A 13,381-nucleotide genomic window follows, 5' to 3' on the forward strand; every position below is an offset into this window, starting at 1 on the left:
TTGTTGAGCTTTGCTTCTCCTATAAAAACAGTTGAAATCAGGACTATAGAACCTCTATGCAACTATGTGCACATCTGTAACGTTGACCCTTAAAAGCACTTCAGCAATAACTTTTTTATTATTGATAAATGTACCTGTGACACTTTGGGACTTTTTATTACATTTTGAGTTAACACTGAGACATTTGAGTGATTCACTGAAGCTCCTCTGAAGGATTTTAATACACACATGAGCCCTGCAACCTTTAAGCAACTCCTACTGACAGCGTAAATTATATCAGGAACATTTTTCCCCCACAAACTGCTATTTTAAGTCTCTAAAACATTCTTCATACTTTAGCATTAAGGCCAGATTTATAATTCTCTCAGTGACCTAAACCTTTACACCCCCCTCCCAAAATAAATCACAAAGACCCCTAAAATCTTTAAAATGATGCCTAAAACTCGTGCTGTGTTTTCAGTGACGACCAAAACCTTTTTAGTTACTTCTCAAACATCTTAAACCACAGCTGGAACCTTTTTAAGTAACCCTAAAACTTCCCAACGACCCCTGAAATCTATACAAAGAGGTCTGGCGGTTCCAAATTTGGCACAAAAGTACTGGTTCAGTCAACATGGTGGGAGCACATACGCACAAAGAGGCAGTATCTATATCTCACTACAACACCGGCAAAATAATCCAATCATGGACACAGTGTGCGTGTGCTGCAGCTCTCAGCATCCTTGCTGTTGTACATCAGTCGAATGCTGGCCCAGCTCCGATTTACAGCTACTGCCAAACACAAACACACACTCAGAAACACACACACACATAAACACACACCTTCTTGTGTAGTGTACAGCGGCCACCCCAGATAAGCTCAAATAAACAACAGACCTGGAAAAATAAATCCGCACCCCCCTCTCCCTCCCTTACTCCCTCCCTGGGGACAAGAGAGGGCATCCAACGAATGCTGCCTGTTACTATAAAGCTTCTTGACATCGCATCACAAACACACACACACGCACACACACACACAAAACACACTCTGCGATACAAACAAGAAACAGAATGGGAGGTATAGTTCCACAGGGAGGGATCACCTCTTCTATCGCTCCACACACTCCTTTTATCTACCGGCTAATGAGGAGCAGATATATACACACACAAACACGCACACATTTAGAAACCGACAAACACACACACGCACACGGATATGCACTCAAGAAGCTACATGAATACACACACCTCCTCAGGACCATGGTTTCATCAGTGAGTGTCCCACTTCTAAACTATGGACCGCTGCTTACATCATTATGTACTCCTCTGGATCTGCCTGTGTGTGCATGTGCACGTGTGTGTGTGCACGTGTGCTGTGCATATGTGCTCTGTACATGTGCGCGTGGTGTTCATCGCAGAAAGGCTTTGAACGTGCAGTCTCTTTCCTCAGTATGGAGTGCTGTAACACTACATGCTTTAATGAGTGTGCACATGTAGAGAAAGTAAAGTTGTGTGTTTGTGGATACAACAGCATCTCTATGATTAGCCAGTAAGTGGGTTTTTTGCAAAGTAAGCAGTTGCTAAAACAGTAAATGAGCTGCCGTTGCGTACGCCGACACTACAAATACACAATGATCTGTGTAAAAACTTTTTTCCCCCTCCTGAAGGATTGTCGTAGCCTCCCCACTAATCCACCGAGCCATCTTAATGAATTCTTAATGTCTTAAACCCTAAACAAGCCTCCCACCACAGCACCATAAAACCTCAGAACACGAGTTCTGGAACATCCTCCATGATTCAATGACTTACGTCCTAAAACCTCTATTTAACAGTATGGATGCACTCTATATGGACACAGCTTCCATGACTGAAAAGTGCAGCCAGTGCAATTTTGCATCCTGCACTCTGTTTCATGGCCAGCAGGGGGCCAATGCTGTCATTAAAACAATACATCGGCTTGTATATAAAACTATCACAAAAAGGCCGTACTGCTGATAGTTCCTGATTAGTTTATGTCTTCAATAGCCATTTTTAAGTCTAAATGAATGCAGCACGAATGCATGTATGATGGATATTTTCTAGTTTATTATTATGTAAATAATCAGGATAACATTCATCTCTTTAAAAATATCCCTGCACAGCTTGGGAATTAATAATTTCACATTGGTTGAAAAGTTAGATACAACATTTCATTGGACTATATTTAACAATGGTACCCTTTTTTGGTATTTTACAGGGTTTTGTGATATGCAGAAGGGACTTACATCACTTTCTCTCCTGTTATGGGTGAAATGTAAACCTCTCAGAGGATGATGTTAAAGGGTACTGGGATTATAGTGCTTCTGTCAAGGGAAATTCCAGAGTTTCCAACATTATGAGAACAGAGAGTAGAGAGCACTGTTTAACAGGAACAGGACACAGCTCATGGCACCTCAGTGACCCTTAGAAACTCCCGAGTGATCCAAGAAGTCCAATGACTGAACCTTGAAGCCTCTTTAATGGGTCATGGACATCCTAAATGACTCCTAAAACGCCTCTAGTGAGCACTTGAATCTAAAACTTTAACATGGAGTCACCATGATCCCTCCAGCCCCTCAACCTCTGAGCCTTAATCAAAACATCCTGCCACCTCCTCAAGAAACCCACCCAAACCTCCAAGAAACCTGTAGAACGGTCTCTTAAACTTTATGTACTTGTTTTTTTTAATTGTGGCAATTTTCTTTACGGTATAATTTTTTACTTTTACTTTAATCCTACAGTCAGTTTCAAAATAGTGATCCTAGTTCCCCGTTTTTATATTCACAAAGAGCTTAAACTGAAGAGTTTATTTTTGCTGCTGAACACTGAGTACTGATGCAAATCTCTGGACCTTTGGACATAAAGACTTCACAAGTTTGAGAAGAAACTAAAAATAATGTGCATTTCCAGAGACTACTGTTCTGTCCTGGGAGTTTCTGACAGACTTGTGGAGGACTGTTGGCCCCCTCATCATTACCCACTGGAGAGATGATGGAGGAGGAAGAATGAGGAGGAGGAGGAGGTGGTGGGTAGAAAAGAAGGGAATGAAGATCCCTGAGAGCAGAGGCCTCTTGTAGGAGGGCAGGAGGAGGGAGGGGGAGACAAATGGAGGCGATAAGCTTCACTAAGGCGAACACATGAACTCTTCTACTCACCTCCATTTCTTTAAATCAAAATATTTTATCAATTTTACATTAAGTATACTTTTCTTGAATCTTTTTTTCCCCTTTCTTCTTTTTGCCAAATCACATTTAGTCACTCTGTGATTGCTTTTAAAGCTGTTTTAGAATGAAAATCCATTAAATCCATTCAGTACACAGAAGAATACGCAAAACTAAAACTGACAGGTAATATCAGCGTTTTTTGTTCACATTAAAGATTTGTTAAGACTTTCAAAGGTGTAAACGCTGTTTGCAAAACATGCTTCATAAATAAATAATAAAGTACAGACTAGTAAGCAGTGCTACACCAATGCTGACAGCAAATACTGTATGTTGTGTAACGCTGTGAGGACTCGGTCTTTGCATTTTCATTTATTCTGCATTCGGTGTTTTGCTAATTAGTTTTCCAATTTCTTCTGTCTGTTTTATCATTTACGGTAAAGCACTTAATGTCAACGCCAAACTAAATCATCACTTGTTTTTCTCACATTTAAAAACGCTTATTTACTTACAGTATCAGCGCTGCAGGAGCACACAGTTTAGGTTTATCAAAGTTGGATTTGGTGTAAGATGCACAAATCGTCCACAGAGGTTTACAAGACTGTGTTGTCCTTTTTACCCTTTTATCAGAGTGACTTTAAAGTGTCATCTGATCTAAGATGCACTCTGCAACCAGTTAACAGTTGCAAACAGCCAAACGTCAAGATCTGACTTTTATTATCTGGTTTTAAGTCATTTCTGTGTGTGTTCACTCACAAAAAATGGAAGAGGACACAGCAACAGTTTGCAAACACTTCTGCAGATTACTCACCAATCTGTTCAGGTTTGCATATATTACTGGAATTGAAATAATAAACGAAGCTTGAGCAGAAGTCTGACTTTGGCATGTTTAACTCGGCTAAACACGCTGGTGCACACCGCGTGTCGGTGCTTTGTGCCCACATCCCATGAAGAGATTCCCATATTTGTATAGAAATGATCTCTCCCCGTGAGCTCAGACTGATCTAACGCATAACACGTGTGTTAACAGAAGTGGAGCGGAGCAGCTGAAGTCACCCTGCATACTGAACATTTTCTGTGTTTTCACTGTTTTATCTGGAAATCAAACTGGTGGCTGATTAAGAGCCAAGATAGAAAACCTCGCTAACATTCGCTCTCTCTCTCGTGTGTGAGTGTGTGTTGTGCAGCGATTACTACAGCTCTCAGACTGATGCAATCAGCAGCTAAAGAGGTTGAGAGAGTGTGTGTGAGAGTGTGTGTGTGTGTGTGTGTGTGTGTGTGTGTGTGTGTGTGTGTGTACCCAAATACAGAATGTTTGCATGTGGTTTCATCTAGAGAGATGAATGCACCACACACACACTTCATAAATCACTTTTTATCTGGCAATATCAGTGTCAGGCAGCAGATTCCTCTCTCTCTCCGTCTTGCTCTCACTTTGTACTTTTCTTCCCAGCTTTTTTTTAATGCCTTTCTTTCCTTTATCTCCACCTTTTTATCTCTTACCTCCGCTCTCTCTCTCGCTCTCCACTTCTCACCACAAACACACACATCCATTCAAATCCCACAAACTGCACCCTCTTCCCTTCCCCTCTGCTGTTCACTCAGTTTGCTTTTTCTCCTCTTTCCATTCGTCCATCACACATAGGAAGTGGGTGCATTAGCAGAGCAAAGACGGCCTGATGGAATTAACGTCCATTATCTGACCATTTACAGGATGGAGAGCGGGATTAAAGAGGAAGAGGAGGACTGAAATGATTGAGATCTCACCACATCGGGCGGTGTTTCTGCTCTCAGCTCTGCAGAACAAACCACAGTCTGTTTGAAAGCATGTTTGTGTTGTCTGTGGGGCCGTTTGGTCACAGCAGGCAAGAGGCAGGGCAAGTGTGATAGGATGAGGTACTTGCTTACTTATTGCTTGTGGTGATAACGAGTCTAAAATTATTTTTATCATTGTCCTGCAACGCTTTTAAAAGACTTCAGGCAGTATTCTGTCAAGTTTGCCTCTTGGTGCTTTTGGGGTTTTTTTTTTACTTTTTTTCAATTGCCATTTACATGCTCATCGAGAAAAATCAATGATGTTTAAAGTAATTCAACTACATTAAAAAAAGAGCTCTGTATGTGTTTTAAATCAGATAAGCAGAGAAACCAAGAGATAGATGTTTTTTCTTTTTCCAATTTGATGACAAATGGAAAAAAATGCAGATAAAAACAGTGAAACGTACTGAGCGTGTATAAAGCAACTGTTGCCTCATGGTGATTTATACTGCAAGGTAAAGACCCTAAAATAATACAGAGGAAACCCAAACAACACCCTATGAGCAAGCATTTGGCAACAGTGGGAAGGAAAACCCCCCTTTTAACAGGAAGAAACCTCCAGCAGAACCAGGTTCAGGGAGGAGCAGCCATCTGTCGTAACCGGTTGGGGAGAGAGAAGGAAGACGTTTATGTCAAATACAGCCAGAGATTAATAATAACTAATAATTAAATGTGAATAAACAAATACAGTTAAAAAGGTGAGTGAAGGTACATCATGGTAATCAGAGTAAAGCTACTGCAGATTGAGGGTCACCTGGTCCAGCCCTAACTATATGCTTTATCAAAAAGGAAAGTTTAAAGCCTAATCTTAAAAGCAGAGATTGTGTCTGTTTCCCAAATCCAAACTGGGAGCTGGTTCCACAGAAGAGGCTGAAGGCTCTGCCTCCCAAGTTCAGTGAACTGTTACTGACCCATGTTTACTGTGCTTTATCAAAGACATACTTGAACATGATGTGTCACCGGTGACTTCTGGGATGTTAGAGGTTAACACTCTGGTGCAGAATGACCACAGCTCACAGGGAACAGATGGTCTACTGTGAGCCCAGTCCTGGATGAACAGTGTCATATGTCATGAGTATCCAGTTTATATGCGGATTAAGTCCAGATTATATTACTATATGTGGATAATCCATCTACAAAGACAAGAGGAAAAGGAACCAAGATGCATTAAGGACAGGCTGCAATCCCTCAGAGCCATCGTGGCCATGCGTGATGTAAGAGCCACTCTTTACTATGTGCTGTGGAGCGATGCTTCTATGCAGAATCCATGTTTGAATTCAACTAGTTCCATATAGACAGAGGATATGTTTGATGTTTCTGTAATCTGCTATAAGAGCAATGTATTTGTATAAGCACAAGAGACAGTTAACTAACAAGGGTAAAAGAACTGTAATCAAATGATACAAAACGCTGAAAAGAAAACATGTTTGAGAGCAGACAGTCGTTTCCTCCAGCTTTCCATCAATCTGTCTGAAGCACTTGAGATCAGCAATCAGCCACACAGCTGACTGATCGATAGAGTCTGCAGGAAAACAGAAGGACACATCAAAACAGCCTGCTAAGGACACAGAACAAAGTGTACGGCCCGGCACCAATGCTCAGTCACTTCCTAAAAAACATAATCTGGAAAACACGTGCTACGTGCTGCCAGTTGGTCTAATTATTGCCTAATTATCTATTTAATGTTGAACCTTAATTACGTCCAGCTGCATATGATATACAGAGTCTGCGTTTTGAATCTGTGGTGCGCTAATTCCCGCAGACAAAAATCGCTGGAATTTTGAACGGAGATTTGCTGGACAAAGCCGAGCGAGGGGATGATCTACTCACAGATGGAAAGATAAGAAAAAAAGGATTTTGTTCAAATAAATGATCAGTATGGAGCTCGGCTTATCGTAGCAACGGAGGCGGAAGTTTTAGAATCGGGCTGAGAGAAACAGAGCGAGAGTAAAGTGTATCTGTAGTGGTGTGTTAATCCTCTGTAATCTGTTGGCCTCTCTGCTAGAGCAGCGCACACACTCAGACACACTTCCTCAGGAAAATACCTGCAGCTAAAACATGTTTGACCATCAAACTGGAAGATTGTACAACACCATCATCCCCTCGCACACTGCAACTCACACACAACATCGCCCTGACCTCATTCCTCTGTGTACGAGCAGATACAGAGCCACTTACACACTCTCCTGCTCTCTATCGCTATCTCTCTCTCTCACACACACACACACACACACACACACACACACACACACACACACACATACACATACACACACACTGGGTGGCAGTAGCCTGTGGGCGTGCAAGCAGCTGTGAATAATTGTGTTTACAGATGGTATATGTACGACCTGTGGGTGGAGAGAGAGAAAGAGCCAGAGTTGGTCTTCTCGCCCTCACAAAAGCAGACGGGGATGGCATTTAAACTGAACCTCACTCCCCCCCCTCCTCTCTCTCTCCCCCCGCTTTTTATTCCTTGCCAGTTTCAAACATTTCACCTGAGTTAGCTTAATTGGCACAAGTGTTAACGAGGCATTGAGAGCCCGAGCAGAACAATGAACGGTGACATAAGTTTAAAAAAAAGATGGTGGTGTGTTTAAATGTGTGACTAATGAATAATTTGGGTCTATAAAATGAAGCACTTTATTTATACCTGAGGGAAACTGGGCTTTAAACACTAAAAACCAACAGTTACTGTGTATCATGATCTCAGTGAAATATAGGACTGAAGCACGGAGCAAAAATCAGATGGGAATTAGATTCTCAGCAGCAAAGATGTGTAATCATTTCTCAGGAAAGCCTCAGAATGCTGTTATTCTATTTAATCTTTTGGCATTTTTTTTACTTCATATGGATAAACAAGTTTTTTTTCCTTGAATCTTTCTATTTTTTAATGCATGGATTGGTTTATGTTATTGAACCTAAATGAGATTTTTCCAATACACAGTAGAAACACAGGGCTGTGGATAGTAAATGTGCATAATTTTATGTAATTGACTTGTTTTATGGCCATACTAAAGTAGCTGCACCCAAAATACAGTATTGTACAGAGCTAATGAGAATGATCACCCCCAGCCTGCAGGTGAAGTCAGAATCAGCTCATCTAAACATGAAGTCACTTTTTCCATCCTCCTTTACTTTTTCTGCTCACCATTTATCGCTTTGGCCTGCATCTGACCGGTAATTTGTCCTTCGGCATGTATCAAACACGGCGAAGTGCGGTGCTCTAATAGGTGCAGGAGGAATGATTAAGAATTGTGTTGATTTTTAATGCCTACTATGGCTAGCTGCCATGTTATAAGCAATGCCACTGCTTGTTGCTGGATTATAACACAGTTAAAGCATAAAAGACTCATTCAGTATGTTCAGAAAGTCGTGCTGAGTTTTTTCACAACTGCCATAATGAGCGGCTACAGCTAAAGCTAACATCACTGGTACACGTAAAATATACATCATTTGAATTTATGATGGTTTACAAGTCAAATAATTAAATAAATTAGAACATTTTGAAAAAGAAAAACTCTCAGGTTTCCTTGAACAGAAATATTAGTACCCACATACAAACTTGATTTATATATAAATCTGAGATGAGTCAATGTGCTAACATCATGGTAATACAAGCTAAAAGAGGCTAATATTGTGAACTATTTAGCATTTAGTGCTAACAGGGCACATCAAGTCTGTTTACAGTCATCAGTATCAAGGTAGCGCCTTAACTAACTGCTTCAAGAGTTGATGTTTGGATGGACCACTGTGATCCCACCCATTGGATTATGCATAAAGCCAATGAGCATGAGTTCCATATTGAACATGCATAGCTTGGGTAATCCTCAATTCTGGGACATGGAATTATCAAAATTTTTAAATGGACTAATTGTTTTATTAAATATGATCCGAAATGAGGAAAAGTAAAGACAAGAAAGTATCTAATAAGGTCAGGGCCGAGGACTCATACACCCCTCAAACTGGTCTATGGACTGGAAGTCTTTTTGCAAACACAGATACCATCCCCTGATGGCCACGGCACAGAAATTGCCTTCATTTTTCAGACCTGAAAGTTACAACACATTACACCAACTACTGTCAAGTCATGCACTTACCTGAATTTGCTGTGGAGGACTGTGACTGACGTGAAAGCTGCTGCTATTTCTATAACGCTTGGAAGTTGTAATACTGAATTTAGCAACAGTTTAACACATGCACGGTGCTAAATCTGCAATTTTTAGCTAGCTAACAGTAGAATAACAGCAGGTGTTGATGATACATCCTCCCTCCCTGTCTCCCACACAACTAAGATGTGACCATGCTAGGTAAGTGCTTCACACTCTGGTGGCGCTTTGATGGTTCAGAGTTCTCCGTCACAAAAAGCACTCTGTGTAGTTGCACTCGGTTATGGGAACATACTCGTGCACTAAAAATAATGAGTGTAAGTGTGGAAGTAGATCAGTTGAGACAACATATAAATGCTGCTTCGTTTGTTTCTACCTGTCAGTATTATCAAGTTATTTTTATAGCTCTGTTTAGAGTTTCTATGTCAAAGGTACAAATCTTACAGTCAACTAGGGCTGCCACAAACGATTATTTTGATAGTCGACTAGTCACCGATTATTTTTGTGATTAGTCGACTAATCAGATCATCATCCATTGGACGCAAAACTACAGCTTATTGCACCAGCAGCATCTGCTCTTATATAACTATCATTAGCTTACAGCTTTAAGTGTTTAAGGTCTGTGCTAACTAAAAATAAAGACAAGATGATAGTTTATTCAATTTTAATGAAATTTGCAGATTGTTTTGGTGAAGTTTAATAAACTCCTTGCTATCTAAAATATAACAGGACACCGGAGTATATTCTGGAGCATCTCACACTTCTGATAATCAGTTGTCTGCTTGACGTTTATTCAGCTGTGTAAAAACTAGAGATGGACCGATCCGATATTACGTATCGGTATCGGTCCGATACTGACCTAAATTACTGGATCGGATATCGGAGAAAAATAAAAAATGTAATCCGATCCATTAAATATCACGAAAGCACCTCACAAAACTTGCAACACACTGTAACTCACCTCAGAACGTTAGCAGTCGGAGCAGTATGCGTCACGTGATAGAGCGGCTGTGAAATGCGGGACCTGTGGTGGTCTGGATAGCATTTGGAGCTTCGCTAGCAACCTGGCATTTCATCTCCGACAAAGTTATCCCCGAGAGAAGTAAAGCACGTGTGTAAGTCCATCTCTGAATGTTTGTAAAGCATTCCCGCGTTAAGCTTAACGAGCGACTGCCTCTCGCTCTCCGGCTGCTACTTCAATCGTGAAACTGCTTAAATGATCAGCTGATCGGCTTTTCTGTCGCGAGTCTGTCTCTCTTGTTTGTTTTTGGTCCACTTTGCACCAGAAAGAGGAAACCAGCGGCTGAACAACAGCAGCACGTTTAAGCTTGATAAGCTGTTGTTAGAATTTATTTAATATTACTTTCTACTCGAGGATCTTTTTCTACAGCTGACGGCTGGTAACTGTGCAGGGGCGGATCTAGCAAAGTTTAGCCAGGGGGGCCGATAGGGCATTAACTGGGAAAAGGGGGCACAAAGACATACTTTTCTTTCTTATTCTCATTTAAAATGTCGAGCTTTTAATAAAGAATTATCTGACACCCAAAGTTTTAATTTGATGTAAAATGAATAGAAGTCAATTACTGTATATAGTGACTATTAAGTCTAATATATATACCCTAGTAAGCTATAGTACTTTTTACTTTGGGAAGGTACCATCTGTGCAGTCTGCAATTTTGTTGAAGAAAGATGTTGAATCTATTTAATATTTCTTGAAAAAGAATTGATTTCTGTGCATTTTTTTTTCACACTGCATCAAATTAAGGTTGATTACGTCGATTAAGCATCATGAGGTGGAGCGTGAGGGGTGGTTCCCTATTTTTTATTTATTTATTTTTGTTGTTGCTGGGAGTTGGAACCCTATTAGTTAGGTTGCTTAATATTTACGCTAAGTACTCTTTAAAATACCAGAATAGGGAGGATGGTGTAGGTCTAAGTTTATTAGATTGATCAGTATTGCTGAACTATGAAATATTTTTTTTGTATACAGGTATAACAGAATAGCTTTAGTGTAGTTGTTGTTTTAAACTTGAGTATGAACTTGCAGACTTGCAAAATGCAGCAAGATATTTTAAAAAACAGTTTTGTTGATTAAAAAACACTATATCGGATTCATATCGGTATCGGCAGATATCCAAATTTATGATATCGGTATCGGTATCGGACATAAAAAAGTGGTATCGTGCCATCTCTAGTAAAAACTATAACTTTAATCTCAGACAAACTGATTTACTCAGGAACAAATAAAATACTAAAAAAAAAAGCCAAACAATAACATTTTAAGTTATCTAAGTGACTCATATATATTTAACCTGAGTAGCGAAAGACGGCGGTGGGTTTGAAAACGATTTGCGGGGAGTCCGGTGTTCTCACGGCGCTAGTGAGCCTAGCCCCCAGCTCGCTAACGAGCTAGTGGGTAACAGATGTCTCCGAAAACGTCGGAGCGCTTTTGAAAATATGTGGTGTCCTGATAAACTGAGCAGATATTTGAGGTTTACACAGCTACATTCTCGCCTGAAAATATGTTAAACGTTTATTTTGTGACCCAGAAAGAATAATAAGAGTAACATTAAAACTAACCAGCTGCCGCCATTGTTGGAAACTGCGCTGGGCCGCGCTATGAATTCTGGGACACAGCTGCTTCTTCTTCTTCTTCGGGGTTTAACGGTAGCTGACATCCTTGTACATGCAATGCTGCCATCTTCTGTTTCAGTCCGTTATTACACTCTTAAATCCTGCTATTATTCCTGCGTCTTTTGTGATCTTACAAAGCTTCAAACGACGCGTCGACTATTAAATCAGTCGTCGACGATTTTGATAGTCGACGTAATCGTGACTAGTCGACAAATCGTGGCAGCCCTACAGTCAACACAGTGATGCTGTGGTAATAATGTGGGTCACAATGTGCCAAGTTTACGTTTAGCTGTTAGCATATTACAAGTTAACATAATCCATCCAGCGTTACTTTTCATACCTGATGTTATTTGATTTTGTGATGATGTAATATGCTTACCATTATGTAGAATAGTATGATCCCCTTATTTATCACTTTAAATATTTCATCGTGCTTTACAAGTTACGATAAAAACACTACAGCACATCGTGTTCAGCTGGAGGAACGCTAACATCGTTAGCTTCAGTAAACAGTCTACAGCTAACAGGCTCAGACTGATACACTCACAACCTGTGAGGACTATGAAGATATTCAGAGCTGGTTTTCTGTAAAAGATAAACAAGGGACGACATATATGTATATAGAAAGAAAAATCAACATGCTAACATGATGACAGGTTGACAAAATGCTAACTAGTGAAGTCAGAGCGCAGAATATTGTGTTAGCTATTCCCTGTTAGCCTCCCTCTGCGGATCTATAAATGCAGCTGATAGAGGGTTGGACTCGGTATGATTTACATAATTGGGATGTTAATTCGTTAAGCCGTGGGACTTGATTATGTTGCATATTGATTGTGTTGTGCTGCTGTGAGGTCACACACCTCTTTAACGAAGGTATGCGCAGCGCAGGGAATTGTGGGAATTTGATTAAATATATTCGCCGTTAACATTCCTGCTGACATGCCGCGTTTTGACATACAGGGCAAGCGAGGTGTGTGTAATGAAAACAGTTATAATGTGTGTGAAACCCAGCGGTGCTGATATGCTTTTAGTCGTGCGCCTGTGTGTGTATATATATATATATATATGTGTGTGTGTGTGCAAATGTGCCTCTGCTTCCCTATGGGTTGATGGATGGATGGAGGAGGTGAAAAGAGGAGTAGAGGGAGGGGAAACTCCACCTGGTCTTACCGTTCTCCGGGTGCTCCATCTCGCCAATGCTGCCGTCAGGTGTGGTCCGCTCGTAGTGGTCCTCCGGCAGAGCCAGAGGCCCGATCCGCGGCCCCGATGATGACTTGGAGCTGGGGGTCTCCGACTCCTCCAAGCCACTGTCGTAATAGCTGTGCTGGGATGCGTCCTGCAGATCCTGCGCCTGATTGGCCGTAGAGAAGGTCACTCGACGGTGGGGCAGCTGTGATTGGATGACATAGGGAAAGCGACAGGGTTAGTTTCGTTTCTGAAACATTTAAGGTGAATCACTTCAAGTTAGTGTTGTTTATCCGTTTGATCTGATGCAGCTTAAATGATTAGAGACATCAAATAGAAGCTGGACTGTAAAAATAACCTTAAAACAGTCATTTGCTCTATTCTCACTTCAGGTTCTACTTTGATTCTGCACCTCACACTTGTCAACTTTCATCTCATCACATTTTAAATCTTTGAATCATCTCTTCTCAGCGATGTTATCTG

The 13,381-nt window shown here is 40.8% G+C and overlaps 1 protein-coding gene across 3 annotated transcripts in view; it reads right to left on the reverse strand.

The window, feature by feature from the left end:
* Positions 1-13,381, reverse strand: part of LOC146717060 (protocadherin-1-like) — a 231,749-nt gene that overhangs the window by 107,931 nt on the left and 110,437 nt on the right. For all 3 annotated transcript variants that reach the window (XM_085471429.1, XM_085471434.1, XM_085471442.1), the window contains exon 4: positions 12,884-13,103. In XM_085471429.1, coding sequence (XP_085327555.1) covers positions 12,884-13,103 — 220 coding nt within the window. The remainder of the gene's footprint in view (positions 1-12,883; positions 13,104-13,381) is intronic.

Source organism: Copadichromis virginalis, linkage group LG2 (assembly GCF_057382275.1).
Source record: "Copadichromis virginalis isolate Kocher_CV1m ecotype Utaka linkage group LG2, C_Virginalis_male_GT1.1, whole genome shotgun sequence".
NCBI lineage: Eukaryota > Metazoa > Chordata > Actinopteri > Cichliformes > Cichlidae > Copadichromis > Copadichromis virginalis.